This window comes from Haemorhous mexicanus, unplaced genomic scaffold, assembly GCF_027477595.1.
Source record: "Haemorhous mexicanus isolate bHaeMex1 unplaced genomic scaffold, bHaeMex1.pri scaffold_163_ctg1, whole genome shotgun sequence".
NCBI lineage: Eukaryota > Metazoa > Chordata > Aves > Passeriformes > Fringillidae > Haemorhous > Haemorhous mexicanus.
Genome location: NW_026776006.1, coordinates 37,676 through 56,315, shown reverse-complemented (window position 1 = coordinate 56,315; position 18,640 = coordinate 37,676). Strand labels below are relative to the sequence as shown.

The following is an 18,640-nucleotide window of genomic DNA, read 5'->3' as shown; positions in this document are numbered from 1 at the left end:
TGACCCAAACCCACCCAAACCCACCCAAACCCACCCAGACTGACCCAAACTGACCCAAACCCACCCAAACTGACCCAAACTGACCCCAGACTGACCCATCACTCACCGTGGTGCCCGGGGCCCGGCCGTGCCCGCCCGTTGGCGTGCCCGTGGCCCAGCAGGGCGCAGGCGAAGGCGCGCGTGCCGGGCAGTGACCAAACCCCCCTGAACTGACCCAAACCCACCCAGACTGACCCAAACTGACCCAAACTGACCCCAAACCCAGCTGTCACTCACCGTGGTGCCCGGGGCCCGGCCGTGCCCGCCCGTTGGCGTGCCCGTGGCCCAGCAGGGCGCAGGCGAAGGCGCGCGTGCCGTCGTCGCCGCGGAAGTGCCGCAGGCAGAACAGGACGATGGCCCGGCCCAGGCTCTCCACGTCCCGCTCCGACAGGCGGCGCTTGAACCGGCCCTGGGCCGCCAGCTCCCGCCAGCGGCCCCACCTGGGGGGGGCAGGGGTCACTCAGGGGTCAGGGGGGTCACTCAGGGGTCACTCAGGGGTCACTCAGGGGTCACTGGGGTCACTCAGGGGTCACTAAAGGGTCACTGTGGTCAGAGGGGCGGGGCTTGAACCGGCCCTGGGCCGCCAGCTCCCGCCAGCGACCCCACCTGGGGGGGGCAGGGGTCACTCAGGGGTCACCCAGGGGTCACTCAGGGGTCACTCAGGGGTCACTCAGGGGTCACTGGGGTCACTCAGGGGTCACTGGGGTCACTCAGGGGTCACTGGGGTCAGAGGGGCGGCGCTTGAACCGGCCCTGGGCCGCCAGCTCCCGCCAGCGACCCCACCTGGGGGGGGCAGGGGTCACTCAGGGGTCACTCAGGGGTCACTGGGGTCACTAAAGGGTCACTGGGGTCACTCAGGGGTCACTAGGGTCAGTGGGGCGGCGCTTGAACCGGCCCTGGGCCGCCAGCTCCCGCCAGCGACCCCACCTGTGACGGGCAGGGGTCACTCAGGGGTCACTGGGGTCACTCAGGGGTCACTAGGGTCAGTGGGGCGGCGCTTGAACCGGCCCTGGGCCGCCAGCTCCCGCCAGCGACCCCACCTGTGGGGGGCAGGGGTCACTCAGGGGTCACTCAGGGGTCACTCAGGGGTCACTGGGGTCACTCAGGGGTCACTGGGGTCACTCAGGGGTCACTCAGGGGTCACTAAAGGGTCACTGGGGTCACTGGGGCGGGGCTTGAACCGGCCCTGGGCCGCCAGCTCCCGCCAGCGGCCCCACCTGGGGGGGGCAGGGGTCACTCAGGGGTCACTCAGGGGTCACCCAGGGGTCACTAAAGGGTCACTCAGGGGTCACTCAGGGGTCACTGGGGTCACTCAGGGGTCACTGGGGTCACTCAGGGGTCACTGGGGTCACTCAGGGGTCACTGGGGTCAGAGGGGCGGGGCTTGAACCGGCCCTGAGCCGCCAGCTCCCGCCAGTGACCCCACCTGGGGGGGGCAGGGGTCACTCAGGGGTCACTCAGGGGTCACTGAGGGGTCACTAAAGGGTCACTAGGGTCAGAGGGGCGGGGCTTGAACCGGCCCTGGGCCGCCAGCTCCCGCCAGCGACCCCACCTGAGAGGGGCAGGGGTCACTCAAGGGTCACTCAGGGGTCACTCAGGGGTCACTGGGGTCACTCAGGGGTCAGCGGGGTCACTCAGGGGTCACTCAGGGGTCACTGGGGTCACTCAGGGGTCACTGGGGTCACTGGGGTCAGAGGGGCGGCGCTTGAACCGGCCCTGGGCCGCCACTCCCGCCAGCGACCCCACCTGGGGGGGGCAGGGGTCACTCAGGGGTCACTCAGGGGTCACTGGGGTCACTAAAGGGTCACTGGGGTCACTCAGGGGTCACTGGGGTCAGTGGGGCGGCGCTTGAACCGGCCCTGGGCCGGCACCTCCCGCCAGCGGCCCCACCTGTGGGGGGCAGGGGTCACTCAGGGGTCACTCAGGGGTCACTGAGGTCACTCAGGGGTCACTCAGGGGTCCCTGGGGTCACTGGGGTCACTCAGGGGTCACTGAGCAGTCAGGTAACCCCACGTGTCCCCCAGGTGTCCCCCCAGGTATCCCAGTTACCCACCAGGTATCCCAGGTGCCCCCAGGTGTGCCCACCCATAGAGCATCAGGTGTCCCCAGCCCCCCCAGGTGTTCCCAGCCCCCCCAGGTGTTCCCAGCCCCCCCCAGGTGTCCCCAGCCCCCCCAGGTGTCCCCAGGTGCGCTCACCCGTAGACCAGCAGGTGTTCCCAGGTGTCCCCAGGTGTCCCCAGCCCCCCCAGGTGTCCCCAGCCCCCCCAGGTGTCCCCAGGTGCGCTCACCCATAGACCATCAGGTGTTCCCAGGTGCCCCCAGGTGTCCCCAGCCCCCCCAGGTGCCCCCAGGTGTGCCCACCCATAGACCATCAGGTGTTCCCAGGTGCCCCCAGGTGTCCCCAGCCCCCCCAGGTGTCCCCAGGTGCCCCCAGGTGTGCCCAGGTGTGCTCACCCATAGACCATCAGGTGTTCCCAGGTGTCCCCAGCCCCCCCAGGTGTCCCCAGGTGTCCCCAGGTGTCCCCAGGTGTGCTCACCCGTAGACCATCAGGTGTTCCCAGGTGTCCCCAGCCCCCCCAGGTGTCCCCAGGTGCCCCCAGGTGTCCCCAGGTGCCCCCAGGTGTGCTCACCCGTAGACCATCAGGTGTTCCCAGGTGTCCCCAGCCCCCCCAGGTGTCCCAGGTGTCCCCAGGTGTCCCCAGGTGCGCTCACCCGTAGACCATCAGGTGTTCCTCCAGGTGTCCCCACCCCCCCAGGTGTCCCAGGTGTCCCCAGCCCCCCCAGGTGTCCCCAGGTGTCCCCAGGTGCGCTCACCCATAGACCATCAGGTGTCCCCAGGTGTTCCCAGGTGTTCCCAGCCCCCCCAGGTGTCCCCACCCCCCCCAGGTGTCCCCAGGTGTGCTCACCCATAGACCATCAGGTGTCCCCAGGTGCCCCCAGGTGTCCCCAGCCCCCCCAGGTGTCCCCAGCTGTCCCCAGGTGTGCTCACCCATAGACCATCAGGTGTCCCCAGGTGTGCCCAGCCCCCCCAGGTGTCCCCAGCCCCCCCAGGTGTCCCCAGGTGTGCTCACCCGTAGACCATCAGGTGTCCCCAGGTGTCCCCAGCCCCCCCAGGTGTCCCCAGGTGTGCTTACCCATAGACCATCAGGTGTTTCTCCAGGTGTCCCCAGCCCCCCCAGCCCCCCCAGGTGTCCCCAGGTGTGCTCACCCGTACACCATCAGGTGTCCCCAGGTGTCCCCAGGTGTTCCCAGGTGTGCCCAGCCCCCCCACCCCCCCCAGGTGTCCCCAGGTGCCCCCAGGTGTGCCCACCCGTAGACCATCAGGTGTTCCCAGGTGTCCCCAGCCCCCCCAGGTGTCCCCAGGTGTGCTCACCCGTAGACCATCAGGTGTTTCTCCACCCGGACGCAGTCGCTCCTCCCGAAGGGCGTGGCGGGCGGGGCGGGGGGCGCGGCCGGGGGCCCGTGGGCGTGGCCGGGCGGGTGGTTGCCGTGGTGAGCGTGGTGGGCCCCGCCCCGCCGGCCCCGCCCCGCCCGGTCCGGCCGCTCCAGGTCCTCGTCGCTCTCCAGGTCCGAGAACTCCACCAGGTCGTCGTCGCGCAGCGTGCTGAAGTGGCGCGTCTGCTTCCGCACCCGCGGCGTGTCGATCACCAGGTTATTCTGGGGACAGGTGAGCACAGGTGACCCACAGGTGACCCACAGGTAACCCCCTGACCCTGCCCAGGTAACCCCACCCCCGCGCTGAAGTGGCGCGTCTGCTTCCGCACCCGCGGCGTGTCAATGACCAGGTTATTCTGGGGACAGGTGAGCGCAGGTGAGCATCTGACCCAGCCCAGGTGACCCTCTGAGCCTGCCCAGGTAACCCCACCCCCGCGCTGAAGTGGCGCGTCTGCTTCCGCACCCGCGGCGTGTCGATCACCAAGGTGTTCTACAGGTGACAGGTGAGCACAGGTGAGCACCTGACCCCGCCCAGGTGACCCTCTGACCCCGCCCAGGTAACCCCACCCCAGCGCTGAAGTGGCGCGTCTGCTTCCGCACCCGCGGCGTGTCGATCACCAAGGTGTTCTACAGGTGAGCACAGGTAACCCACAGGTGACCCTCAGGTGACCCTCTGACCCTGCCCAGGTAACCCCACCCCCGCGCTGAAGTGGCGCCTCTGCTTCCGCACCCGCGGCGTGTCGATCACCAAGGTGTTCTACAGGTGAGCACAGGTGAGCACCTGACCCAGCCCAGGTGACCCTCTGAGCCTGCCCAGGTAACCCCACCCCCGTGCTGAAGTGGCGCGTCTGCTTCCGCACCCGCGGCGTGTCGATCACCAAGGTGTTCTACAGGTGAGCACAGGTGAGCACAGGTGAGCACCTGACCCCGCCCAGGTGACCCTCTGAGCCTGCCCAGGTAACCCCACCCCCGTGCTGAAGTGGCGCGTCTGCTTCCGCACCCGCGGCGTGTCAATGACCAGGTTATTCTGGGGACAGGTGAGCACAGGTAACCCACAGGTGACCCTCAGGTGACCCTCTGAGCCTGCCCAGGTAACCCCACCCCCGTGCTGAAGTGGCGCCTCTGCTTCCGCACCCGCGGCGTGTCGATCACCAAGGTGTTCTACAGGTGAGCACAGGTGAGCACCTGACCCAGCCCAGGTGACCCTCTGAGCCTGCCCAGGTAACCCCACCCCCGCGCTGAAGTGGCGCGTCTGCTTCCGCACCCGCGGCGTGTCGATCACCAGGTTATTCTGGGGACAGGTGAGCACAGGTGACCCCCAGGTGACCCACAGGTGACCCTCAGGTGACCCACAGGTGACCCACAGGTGACCCACAGGTGACCCCCAGGTGACCCACAGGTGACCCTCAGGTGACCCTCAGGTGACCCACAGGTGACCCTCAGGTGACCCTCAGGTGACCCACAGGTGACCCTCAGGTGACCCTCAGGTGACCCTCAGGTGACCCCCAGGTGACCCACAGGTGACCCTCAGGTGACCCTCAGGTGACCCTCTGACCCCGCCCAGGTCACCTCACTCAACCCCGCCCAGGTGCTCAAGGGGCGTGTCCATCACCAAACCGCTCTGAGTGCTCGGCGACTTCCAGGTGACCACGCCCAGGTGACCACGCCCACCTGGCCACAGGTAACCCCAGCTCAGGTGACCCCACGCAGGTGCCCCGTGTCCATCACGGCGCTCTGAGTGCACAGCGCTCGCTGCAGGTGACCCCGCCCACCCAGGTGACCCCGCCCACCCAGGTGTCCCACCCGCCCAGGTGACCCCACCCAGGTGTCCCAGCCGGCCAGGTGCGCTCACCTTGCTGTTGAGCAGGTCCAGGTCCAGGTCGGCCTTCTTGGCCCACTTCTGCCAGAAGTTGGGGTCGTCCAGCGCGATGTCCGTGCGGTTCTCCGAGGCCACGAAGCTGGCCTGGGGGGAGGGGACGCTGACACACCTGGGCGCACCTGGGCGCACCTGGAGCTCCTCCAGGGCCACCAGAGATCACCTGGAGCTCCTCCAGGGCCACCAAAGGGCACCTGGGCACACCTGGAGCTCCTCCAGGGCCACCAGAGATCACCTGGAGCTCCTCCAGGGCCACCCAAGGGCACCTGGGCACACCTGGGCACACCTGGAGCTGCTCCAGGGCCACCAAAAGGCACCTGGAGCTCCTCCAGGGCCAACAAAGGGCACCTGGGCACACCTGGGCACACCTGGAGCTGCTCCAGGGCCAACAAAGGGCACCTGGGCACACCTGGAGCTCCTCCAGGGCCAACAAAGGGCACCTGGGCACACCTGGGCACACCTGGAGCTGCTCCAGGGCCACCAGGGATCACCTGGAGCTGCTCCAGGGCCACCAAAGTGCACCTGGGCGCACCTGGAGCTGCTCCAGGGCCACCAAAGTGCACCTAGACCCACCTGGAGCTCCTCCAGGGCCACCCAAGGGCACCTGGGCACACCTGGACCTTCTCTAGGAGCCCCTAACGTCACCTAGACCCACCTGGATCTTCTCCAGGGCCACCAAAGCTCACCTGGATCTGCATTTGGGGTCTCCACCTCCTCCAGGAACCTCCCAGGTGGCCACCCAGCCCCACCTGGACACACCTGAACCCACCTGGACCATCTCCAGTGCCACCAAAGCCCACCTGGGCACACCTGGACCATTTCCAGGGCCACCAAAGCCCACCTGGAGCCCCACCCAGCCCCACCTGGACACACCTAGACCCACCTGGACCTTCTCCAGGACCACCAAAGCCCACCTGGACCATTTCCAGGGCCACCTGGAGCCCACCTGGAGCCCCGCCCAGCCCCACCTGGGCACACCTGGGCACACCTGTCTCACCTTGGCGAAGGTGGAGCCCTTGCCCTCGCTCTCGATGGTGATGGTGGTGGCGCGCCGCAGCAGAGCCCACCTGGAGCCCACCTGGAGCCCACCTGGAGCCCACCTGGAGCCCACCTGGAGCCCCGCCCAGCCCCACCTGGGCACACCTGTCTCACCTTGGCGAAGGTGGAGCCCTTGCCCTCGCTCTCGATGGTGATGGTGGTGGCGCGCCGCAGCAGGACCCACCTGGAGCCCACCTGGATCCCACCTGGAGCCCCGCCCAGCCCCACCTGGAGCCCCGCCCGGCCATACCTGGGCACACCTGGAGCCCCGCCTGTCTCACCTTGGCGAAGGTGGAGCCCTTGCCCTCGCTCTCGATGGTGATGGTGGTGGCGCGCCGCAGCAGGACCCACCTGGAGCCCACCTGGAGCCCACCTGGAGCCCACCTGGAGCCCCGCCCAGCCCCACCTGGGCACACCTGGAGCCCCGCCCGTCTCACCTTGGCGAAGGTGGAGCCCTTGCCCTCGCTCTCGATGGTGATGGTGGTGGCGCGCCGCAGCAGAGCCCACCTGGAGCCCACCTGGGCACACCTGGAGCCCCGCCCAGCCCCACCTGGGCACACCTGGAGCCCCGCCCGTCTCACCTTGGCGAAGGTGGAGCCCTTGCCCTCGCTCTCGATGGTGATGGTGGTGGCGCGCCGCAGCAGGACCCACCTGGAGCCCACCTGGGCACACCTGGAGCCCCGCCCAGCCCCACCTGGGCACACCTGGAGCCCCGCCCAGCCCCACCTGGAGCCCCACCTGTCTCACCTTGGCGAAGGTGGAGCCCTTGCCCTCGCTCTCGATGGTGATGGTGGTGGCGCGCCGCAGCAGGGCCCACCTGGAGCCCACCTGGAGCCCACCTGGAGCCCCGCCCAGCCCCACCTGGAGCCCACCTGGGCACACCCGTCTCACCTTGGCGAAGGTGGAGCCCTTGCCCTCGCTCTCGATGGTGATGGTGGTGGCGCGCCGCAGCAGGATCTGCTCGATGTCCTCCTCGCAGAACTTGGCGCCCTCGTCGTCCTCGTCCATGATGGCGGCGTAGGCGCCCTTGCGCAGCAGGTCCTCGATCTCCTTCTTGGAGAACTGCTGGATCTGCGGGCAGGTACGGGGGGCTGGCACACCTGAGTGGGCTGGGGACACCTGGGGAACCTGAACCCTTGGAGAACTGCTGGATCTGCGGGCAGGTACGGGGCTGGCACACCTGGGCGGGCAGGGGACACCTGGGGAACCTGAAGCCTTGGAGAACTGCTGGATCTGTGGGCAGGTACGGGGCTGGCACACCTGAGTGGGGAGGGGACACCTGGGGAACCTGGGGAACCTGAACCCTTGGAGAACTGCTGGATCTGCGGGCAGGTACGGGGGTGGTACACCTGAGTGGGGAGGGGACACCTGGGGAACCTCAACCCTTGGAGAACTGCCGGATCAGCGGGCAGGTACGGGGGGTGGCACACCTGGGCGGGCTGGGGACACCTGGGGAACCTGGGGAACCTGAACCCTTGGAGAACTGCTGGATCTGCGGGCAGGTACGGGGCTGGCACACCTGAGTGGGGAGGGGACACCCCCAGGGGACACCTGGGGAACCTGGGGAACCTGAACCCTTGGGGAACTGCTGGATCTGCGGGCAGGTACGGGGCTGGCACACTTGGGCGGGCTGGGGACACCTGGGGAACCTGGGGAACCTGAACCCTTGGAGAACCTTGAGAACCTCAACCTGGAGAACCTCAACGTGGAGAACCTCAAGTTAAAGAACCCCAACTTTTGGAGAACTTTAACCTGGAGAACCTCAGCTCTGGAGCAGCCCACCTCTGGAGAACCTCATCTCTGGAGCAGCCCACCCCTGGAGCCCCGATCCGGCCGTGTCCCACCCCACCCCACCCCACCCCAGCCCAGCCCGTGGTGGGCCCCGGCTGACCCCGGCGATGCTGCCCTCGCGGCCGCTCATGGACTGCAGCACGGCCTTGTCCAGGCCCAGCTTCAGGCTGGCCTTGTCGAACATCTCGCGCTCGTACGAGTTCCGCGTGATCAGCCGGTAGACCTTCACCGCCTTGCTCTGCCCGATGCGGTGGCACCGCGCCTGCGCCTGGGGACGCCGCGGGGACGTCACCGGGGGCGCCGAGCCGGGGGCACCGAGCCCCGCTGGCCGCCCGGCCAGGACCTCAAAGCCCTGGGAGATCCTGTCCCACCACCCCAGACCCCATCCCACCACCCCAAACCCTATCCTACCACCCCAAACCCCTGGTAGACCCCGTCCCACCACCCCAAACCCCACCCCAACACCCCAAACCCCTGGGAGATGCTGTCCCACCACCCCAAACCCCTATCAGACTCCATCCCACCACCCCAAACCGCTGTCAGATCCCATCCCACCACCCCAAACCCCTGGGAGACCCCGTCCCACCACCCCAAACCCCTGTCAGATCCCATCCTGTGACCCCAAACCCCACTCAATGACCCCCAACCCCTGTCAGACCCCGTCCCACCACCCCAAACCCCTGTCAGATCCCATCCCACCACCCCAAACCCCTCTGAAACCCCGTCCCATCACCCCAAACCCCTGGGAGACCCCATCCCACCACCCCAAACCCCACCCAATGACCCCAAACCCCTCTCAGACCCCGTCCCACCACCCCAAACCCCTGTTAGATGCCGTCCCACCACCCAAACCCCTGGTAGATCCTGTCCCACCACCCCAAACCCCTGGGAGATGCTGGGCCACCACCCCAAACCCCACCCAACGACCCCAAACCCCTGTCAGACCCCACCCCACCACCCCAAACCCATGTCAGACCCCATCCTGTGACCCCAAACCCCACCCAACGACCCCAAACCCCTGTCAGACCCCACCCCACCACCCCAAACCCATGTCAGACCCCATCCTGTGACCCCAAACCCCTGTTAGATGCCGTCCCACCACCCCAAACCCCTTGGAGATGCTGTCCCACCACCCCAAACCCCATCCCACCACCCCAAACTCCTCTCAGACCCCATCCCGTGACCCCAAACCCCACGCCGTGACCCCGGACCCTCAGCAGACCCCAGCCCACCTGGCGGGCGCTCACCTGGAGGTCGTTCTGGGGGTTCCAGTCCGAGTCGAAGATGATGCAGGTGTCGGCGGCCGTCAGGTTGATGCCCAGCCCGCCCGCCCGCGTGCACAGCAGGAACACGAAGCGGTCCGAGTCCGGCCGGCTGAAGCGGTCGATGGCGGCCTGGCGCAGGTTCCCGCGGACCCGCCCGTCGATGCGCTCGTACGGGTACCTGGGCGACCCAAAATCCCCGGGGTTGGCCCCAAAATCCTCGGGGTTGGCCCCAAAATCCCCGGGTTTGGCCTCAAAATCCCCGGTTCTAAACCCAAAATCCCCAGTTCTACACCCAAAATCCCCAGTTCTAAACCCAAAATCCCCAGTCCTACACCCAAAATCCCCAGTTCTACACCCAAAATCCCCAGTTCTGAACCCAAAATCCCCGGTCCTACACCCAAAATCCCCGGTTCTGAACCCAAAATCCCCAGTTCTACACCCAAAATCCCCGGTTCTACACCCAAAATCCCCAGTTCTACACCCAAAATCCCCGGTTCTACACCCAAAATCCCCGGTTCTACACCCAAAATCCCCAGTTCTACACCCAAAATCCCCAGTTCTAAACCCAAAATCCCCAGTTCTACACCCAAAATCCCCGGTCCTACACCCAAAATCCCCGGTTCTGAACCCAAAATCCCCAGTTCTACACCCAAAATCCCCGGTTCTACACCCAAAATCCCCAGTTCTACACCCAAAATCCCCAGTTCTACACCCAAAATCCCCGGTTCTACACCCAAAATCCCCGGTTCTACACCCAAAATCCCCAGTTCTACACCCAAAATCCCCGGTTCTACACCCAAAATCCCCAGTTCTACACCCAAAATCCCCGGTTCTGAACCCAAAATCCCCGGTTCTACACCCAAAATCCCCGGTTCTACACCCAAAATCCCCGGTTCTACACCCAAAATCCCCGGTTCTACACCCAAAATCCCCAGTTCTACACCCAAAATCCCCGGTTCTACACCCAAAATCCCCGGTTCTAATCCCAAAATCCCCGGTTCTGAACCCAAAATCCCCGGTTCTACACCCAAAATCCCCGGTTCTATACCCAAAATCCCCGGTTCTACACCCAAAATCCCCGCGTTTGGCCCCAAAATCCCCAGTTCTATACCCAAAATCCCCGGGTCTACACCCAAAATCCCCGGTTCTACACCCAAAATCCCCGGTTCTACACCCAAAATCCCCAGTTCTACACCCAAAATCCCCAGTTCTAAACCCAAAATCCCCAGTTCTACACCCAAAATCCCCGGTTCTACACCCAAAATCCCCGGTTCTACACCCAAAATCCCCGGTTCTACACCCAAAATCCCCGGTTCTACACCCAAAATCCCCAGTTCTACACCCAAAATCCCCGGTTCTACACCCAAAATCCCCGGTTCTAATCCCAAAATCCCCGGTTCTGAACCCAAAATCCCCGGTTCTACACCCAAAATCCCCGGTTCTATACCCAAAATCCCCGGTTCTACACCCAAAATCCCCGCGTTTGGCCCCAAAATCCCCAGTTCTATACCCAAAATCCCCGGTTCTACACCCAAAATCCCCGCGTTTGGCCCCAAAATCCCCGGTTCTACACCCAAAATCCCCGGTTCTAAACCCAAAATCCCCAGTTCTACACCCAAAATCCCCGGTTCTAAACCCAAAATCCCCGGTTCTACACCCAAAATCGCCAGTTCTACACCCAAAATCCCCGGTTCTACACCCAAAATCCCCGGTTCTACACCCAAAATCCCCGGTTCTACACCCAAAATCCCCAGTTCTACACCCAAAATCCCCAGTTCTACACCCAAAATCCCCAGTTCTACACCCAAAATCCCCGGTTCTACACCCAAAATCCCCGGTTCTAAACCCAAAATCCCCGGGTTTGGCCCCAAAATCCCCGGTTCTAAACCCAAAATCCCCGGTTCTACACCCAAAATCCCCAGTTCTACACCCAAAATCCCCAGTTCTACACCCAAAATCCCCAGTTCTACACCCAAAATCCCCAGTTCTACACCCAAAATCCCCGGTTCTAAACCCAAAATCCCTGGTTCTACACCCAAAATCCCCGGTTCTAAACCCAAAATCCCCGGTTCTACACCCAAAATCCCCGGTTCTAAACCCAAAATCCCCGGTTCTACACCCAAAATCCCCAGTTCTACACCCAAAATCCCCAGTTCTACACCCAAAATCCCCGGTTCTGAACCCAAAATCCCCAGTTCTACACCCAAAATCCCCAGTTCTACACCCAAAATCCCCGGTTCTAAACCCAAAATCCCCGGGTCTACACCCAAAATCCCCGGGTCTACACCCAAAATCCCCGGGTCTACACCCAAAATCCCCGGTTCTACACCCAAAATCCCCGGTTCTACACCCAAAATCCCCGGTTCTACACCCAAAATCCCCGGTTCCACACCCAAAATCCCCGGGTCTACACCCAAAATCCCCGGGTCTACACCCAAAATCCCCGGGTCTACACCCAAAATCCCCAGTTCTACACCCAAAATCCCCGGTTCTACACCCAAAATCCCCGGTTCTACACCCAAAATCCCCGGGTCTACACCCAAAATCCCCGGTTCTAAACCCAAAATCCCCGGGTCTACACCCAAAATCCCCGGGTTTGGGCCCAAAATCCCCGGTTCCACACCCAAAATCCCCAGTTCTAAACCCAAAATCCCCGGTTCTACACCCAAAATCCCCGGTTCTAAACCCAAAATCCCCGGGTTTGGCCCCAAAATCCCCGGTTCTAAACCCAAAATCCCCGGTTCTAAACCCAAAATCCCCGGTTCTACACCCAAAATCCCCGGGTCTACACCCAAAATCCCCAGTTCTACACCCAAAATCCCCGGTTCTACACCCAAAATCCCCAGTTCTACACCCAAAATCCCCGGTTCTACACCCAAAATCCCCGGTTCTACACCCAAAATCCCCGGTTCTAAACCCAAAATCCCCATTCTAAACCCAAAATCCCCATTCTAAACCCAAAATCCCCGGTTCTGAACCCAAAATCCCCATTCTAAACCCAAAATCCCCGGGTTTGGCCCCAAAATCCCCGGGTCTACACCCAAAATCCCCGGTTCTACACCCAAAATCCCCAGTTCCACACCCAAAATCCCCAGTTCTACACCCAAAATCCCCAGTTCTACACCCAAAATCCCCAGTTCTACACCCAAAATCCCCAGTTCCACACCCAAAATCCCCAGTTCTACACCCAAAATCCCCGGTTCTGAACCCAAAATCCCCGGTTCTGAACCCAAAATCCCCGGTTCTAAACCCAAAATCCCCAGTTCTGAACCCAAAATCCCCGGTTCTACACCCAAAATCCCCAGGTCTACACCCAAAATCCCCAGTTCTACACCCAAAATCCCCAGTTCTAAACCCAAAATCCCCAGTTCTGAACCCAAAATCCCCAGTTCTGAACCCAAAATCCCCGGTTCTACACCCAAAATCCCCGGTTCTACACCCAAAATCCCCGGTTCTACACCCAAAATCCCCAGTTCTACACCCAAAATCCCCGGTTCTAAACCCAAAATCCCCGGGTTTGACCCCAAAATCCCCGGGTTTGGCCCCAAAATCCCCGGGTCTACACCCAAAATCCCCGGTTCTACACCCAAAATCCCTGGTTCTACACCCAAAATCCCCGGTTCTACACCCAAAATCCCCAGTTCTACACCCAAAATCCCCGGTTCTACACCCAAAATCCCCGGTTCTACACCCAAAATCCCCAGTTCTACACCCAAAATCCCCGGTTCTAAACCCAAAATCCCCGGGTCTACACCCAAAATCCCCGGGTTTGGGCCCAAAATCCCCGGTTCCACACCCAAAATCCCCGGTTCTACACCCAAAATCCCCAGTTCTAAACCCAAAATCCCCGGTTCTACACCCAAAATCCCCGGTTCTAAACCCAAAATCCCCGGGTTTGGCCCCAAAATCCCCGGTTCTAAACCCAAAATCCCCGGTTCTAAACCCAAAATCCCCGGTTCTACACCCAAAATCCCCGGGTCTACACCCAAAATCCCCAGTTCTACACCCAAAATCCCCGGTTCTACACCCAAAATCCCCAGTTCTACACCCAAAATCCCCGGTTCTACACCCAAAATCCCCGGTTCTACACCCAAAATCCCCGGTTCTAAACCCAAAATCCCCATTCTAAACCCAAAATCCCCATTCTAAACCCAAAATCCCCGGTTCTGAACCCAAAATCCCCATTCTAAACCCAAAATCCCCGGTTCTACACCCAAAATCCCCGGGTCTACACCCAAAATCCCCGGGTCTACACCCAAAATCCCCGGTTCTACACCCAAAATCCCCAGTTCCACACCCAAAATCCCCAGTTCTACACCCAAAATCCCCAGTTCTACACCCAAAATCCCCAGTTCTACACCCAAAATCCCCAGTTCCACACCCAAAATCCCCAGTTCTACACCCAAAATCCCCGGTTCTGAACCCAAAATCCCCGGTTCTGAACCCAAAATCCCCGGTTCTAAACCCAAAATCCCCAGTTCTGAACCCAAAATCCCCGGTTCTACACCCAAAATCCCCGGGGTTGACCCCAAAATCCCCGGGTTTGGCCCCAAAATCCCCGGGTCTACACCCAAAATCCCCAGTTCTACACCCAAAATCCCCAGTTCTACACCCAAAATCCCCGGTTCTACACCCAAAATCCCCGGTTCTGAACCCAAAATCCCCGGTTCTGAACCCAAAATCCCCGGTTCTAAACCCAAAATCCCCAGTTCTGAACCCAAAATCCCCGGTTCTACACCCAAAATCCCCGGGGTTGACCCCAAAATCCCCGGGTTTGGCCCCAAAATCCCCGGGTCTACACCCAAAATCCCCAGTTCTACACCCAAAATCCCCAGTTCTACACCCAAAATCCCCGGTTCTACACCCAAAATCCCCAGTTCTACACCCAAAATCCCCGGTTCTACACCCAAAATCCCCGGGTCTACACCCAAAATCCCCAGTTCTACACCCAAAATCCCCGGTTCTACACCCAAAATCCCCGGTTCTACACCCAAAATCCCCGGGTCTACACCCAAAATCCTCATTTTTCTCCCAAAATTCACATTTCCCCCCATTTTTTCCCAAAATCCCCCTTTTTCGCCCCAAACCCGCACCGTTTCTGGATGAGGCACTCCTCCAGGATGTCCAGCTGGAACCCCCACATCCCTTTTCTCCCCCAAATCCCCCATTTTTCCCCCATTTTTCCCATTTTTACCCATTTTTCTCCCAAAATTCACATTTTTTCCCCGTTTTTTCCCAAAATCCCCCTTTTTCGCCCCAAACCCGCACCGTTTCTGGATGAGGCAGTCCTCCAGGATGCCCAGCTAGAACCCCACATCCATTTTCCCCCCCAAATCCCCATTTTTCCCCCATTTTTCCCCATTTTTCCCCATTTTTCTCCCAAAATTCCCATTTTTCCCCCGTTTTTTCCCAAAATCCCCCTTTTTCGCCCCAAACCCGCACCGTTTCTGGATGAGGCACTCCTCCAGGATGCCCAGCTAGAACCCCCACATCCCTTTTCTCCCCCAAAACCCCCATTTTTCCCCCCAAAACCCCATGTTTCCCATTTTTCTCCCAAAATTCCGATTTTTTCCCCGTTTTTTCCCAAAATCGCCCTTTTTCACCCCAAACCCAGACCATTTCTGGATGAGGCAGTCCTCCAGGATGCTCAGCTAGAACCGCCACATCATTTTCTCCCCCAAAACCCCCTTTTTTTGCCCCAAAACCCAATTTTTCCCCATTTTCCCCCATTTTTCTCCCAAAATTCCCATTTTTTCCCCGTTTTTTCCCAAAATCGCCCTTTCTCGCCCCAAAGCCGCACCGTTTCTGGATGAGGCAGTCCTCCAGGATGTCCAGGCAGAACCCCACATCCCTTTTCACCCCCAAAACCCCCTTTTTTTCCCCCATTTTTCCCCATTTTTCTCCATTTTTGCCGTTTTTCCCCATTTTTACCCATTTTTCCCCCGTTTTTTCCCAAAATCCCCCTTTTTCGCCCCAAAGCCGCACCGTTTCTGGATGAGGCACTCCTCCAGGATGCCCAGCTAGAACCCCCACATCCATTTTCCCCCCCAAAACCCCATTTTTCCCCCCATTTTTCCCCATTTTTCCCATTTTTCCCCATTTTTCTCCCAAAATTCCCGTTTTTTCCCCGTTTTTTCCCAAAATCGCCCTTTTCCGCCCCAATCCCGCACCGTTTCTGGATGAGGCACTCCTCCAGGATGTCCACCTGAAATCCCCACATCCCTTTTTTCCCCCAAAACCCCCTTTTTTTTCCCTAAAACCCCCTTTTTTAGCTCAAAATACCATTTTTACCCATTTTTTCCCCGTTTTTTCCCAAAATCCCCGTTTCTCGCCCCAAACCCGCACCGTTTCTGGATGAGGCAGTCCTCCAGAATGCCCAGCTAGAACCCCCCATCCCTTTTCCCCCCCAAATCCCCATTTTTCCCCCATTTTTCCCAATTTTTCCCCATTTTTCCCCATTTTCCCCCATTTTTACCCATTTTCGCCCCGTTTTTTCCCAAAATCCCCGTTTTTCGCCCCAAACCCGCACCGTTTCTGGATGAGGCACTCCTCCAGGATGTCCAGCTAGAACCCCCACACCCCTTTTCTCCCCCAAAACCCCCATTTTTCCCCCTATTTTTCCCGTTTTTCCCATTTTTCTCCCAAAATTCACATTTTTGCCCCGTTTTTTCCCAAAATCCCCCTTTTTCGCTCCAAACCCGCACCGTTTCTGGATGAGGCAGTCCTCCAGGATGCTCAGCTAGAACCGCCACATCATTTTCTCCCCCAAAACCCCCTTTTTTTGCCCCAAAACCCAATTTTTCCGCATTTTTTCCCATTTTTCTCCCAAAATTTACATTTTTTCCCCGTTTTTTCCCAAAATCCCCCTTTTTCACCCCAATCCTGCACCGTTTCTGGATGAGGCAGTCCTCCAGGATGCCCAGCTAGAATCCCACATCCCTTTTCTCCCCCAAAACCCCCATTTTTTGCCCCAAAACCCAATTTTTTCCCATTTTTGCCGTTTTTCCCCATTTTTCCCCATTTTTTCCCCGTTTTTTCCCAAAATCCCCCTTTTTCGCCCCAAACCCGCACCGTTTCTGGATGAGGCAGTCCTCCAGGATGTCCAGCTAGAACCCCCACATCCCTTTTTTCCCCCATTTTTCCCCATTTTCCCCCACTTTTCCCCATTTTTCCCCATTTTCCTCCATTTTTACCCATTTTCTCCCCGTTTTTTCCCAAAATCCCCGTTTTTCGCCCCAAACCCGCACCGTTTCTGGATGAGGCAGTCCTCCAGGATGTCCAGGCAGAACCCCACATCCCTTTTCTCCCCCAAAACCCCCTTTTTTCCCCCATTTTCCCCCCATTTTTCCCCATTTTTCCCCATTTTTACCATTTTTTCCCCGTTTTTTCCCAAAATCGCCCTTTTTCACCCCAAACCCAGACCATTTCTGGATGAGGCAGTCCTCCAGGATGCTCAGCTAGAACCGCCACATCATTTTCTCCCCCAAAACCCCCTTTTTTTGACCCAAAACCCCCATTTTTCCCCATTTTTTCTCCCAAAATTCCCATTTTTTCCCCGTTTTTTCCCAAAATCCCCGTTTTTCGCCCCAAAGCCGCACCGTTTCTGGATGAGGCAGTCCTCCAGAATGTCCAGGTAGAACCCCACATCCCTTTTCTCCCCCAAAACCCCCTTGTTTTCCCCAAAACCCCCTTTTTTTTCCCCAAAATGCCATTTTTACCCATTTTTCTCCCAAAATTCCCATTTTTTCCCCGTTTTTTCCCAAAATCGCCCTTTTTCGCCCCAAAGCCGCACCGTTTCTGGATGAGGCACTCCTCCAAGATGTCCAGGTAGAACCCCCACACCCCTTTTCTCCCCCAAAACCCCCGTTTTTCCCCCATTTTTCCCATTTTTCTCCCAAAATTCCCATTTTCTCCCCGTTTTTTCCCAAAATCGCCCTTTTTCGCCCCAAAGCCGCACCGTTTCTGGATGAGGCAGTCCTCCAGGATGTCCAGGTAGAACCCCACATCCCTTTTCTCCCCCAAAACCCCCTTTTTTCCCAAAACCCCCATTTTCTGCCCCAAACCCCCATTTTTCCTCATTTTTCTCCCAAAATTCACATTTTTTTCCCGTTTTTTCCCAAAATCGCCCTTTCTCGCCCCAAAGCCGCACCGTTTCTGGATGAGGTAGTCCTCCAGGATGCCCAGCTAGAACCCCCACATCCCTTTTCCCCCCCCAACCCCCACTTTTCCCCCATTTTTCCCCATTTTTCCCCCATTTTTCCCCATTTTTCCCCATTTTTCTCCCAAAATTCACATTTTTTCCCCGTTTTTTCCCAAAATCCCCGTTTTTCACCCCAAACCCGCACCGTTTCTGGATGAGGCACTCCTCCAGGATGTCCAGCTAGAACCCCACATCCCTTTTCCCCCCCAAATCCCCATATTTCCCCCATTTTCCCCCATTTTTCCCATTTTTTCCCATTTTTCTCCCAAAATTCCCGTTTTCACCCCGTTTTTTCCCAAAATCGCCGTTTCTCGCCCCAAAGCCGCACCGTTTCTGGATGAGGTAGTCCTCCAGGATGTCCAGGCAGCGCACCATCTGCGAGAAGACCAGCACCTTGTGCCCGCCGGCGCGCAGCCGCGGCAGCAGCTTGTCCAGCAGCACCAGCTTGCCGGCCGAGCGCACCAGGGCCTGCAGCGCCAGCTCGGGGGCGGGGAGGGCCGGGAGCGACGCCCTCAGCTCGGCCACGATCTGCTCCTCCGCACCTGCCGACAGGTGAGAGACAGGTGAGACCACTGACCATCACACCTGACCATCACACCTGGCCATCCCTGACCCCCCCTGTCCATCCCTGCCCAGGGCCTGCAGCGCCAGCTCGGGGGCGGGGAGGGCGGGCAGGGAGGATCTCAGCTCGGCCACGATCTGCTCCTCTGCACCTGGGCACAGGTGAGGGACAGGTGAGACCACTGACCATCACACCTGACCGTCACACCTGACCATCCCTGACCCCCCCTGTCCATCCCTGCCCAGGGCCTGCAGCGCCAGCTCGGGGGCGGGGAGGGCCGGGAGCGACGCCCGCAGCTCGGCCACGATCTGCTCCTCTGCACCTGGGGACAGGTGAGATACAGGTGAGACCACTGACCATCACACCTGACCATCCCTGACCCCCCCTGTCCATCCCTGCAGGGCCAGCTCGGGGGCGGGGAGGGCCGGGAGGGAG

The 18,640-nt window shown here is 60.2% G+C and overlaps 1 protein-coding gene and 1 long non-coding RNA gene across 2 annotated transcripts in view; both read right to left on the bottom strand.

The window, feature by feature from the left end:
- Nucleotides 1-18,640, bottom strand: part of CHD8 (chromodomain helicase DNA binding protein 8) — a 63,810-nt gene that overhangs the window by 15,337 nt on the left and 29,833 nt on the right. Inside the window, 8 exon segments of the mRNA XM_059837577.1 lie at nt 107-204; nt 277-479; nt 3,412-3,695; nt 5,326-5,436; nt 7,279-7,458; nt 8,279-8,446; nt 9,426-9,621; nt 17,972-18,185. Of these exon segments, the coding sequence (XP_059693560.1) occupies nt 107-204; nt 277-479; nt 3,412-3,695; nt 5,326-5,436; nt 7,279-7,458; nt 8,279-8,446; nt 9,426-9,621; nt 17,972-18,185 (1,454 nt within the window).
- Nucleotides 5,905-6,338, bottom strand: LOC132322856 (uncharacterized). Its single transcript, XR_009485184.1, has 3 exons — nt 6,296-6,338; nt 6,191-6,263; nt 5,905-6,149 (listed from the first exon to the last, which is right to left on the bottom strand). It is a non-coding gene; the product is annotated as an uncharacterized LOC132322856 (long non-coding RNA).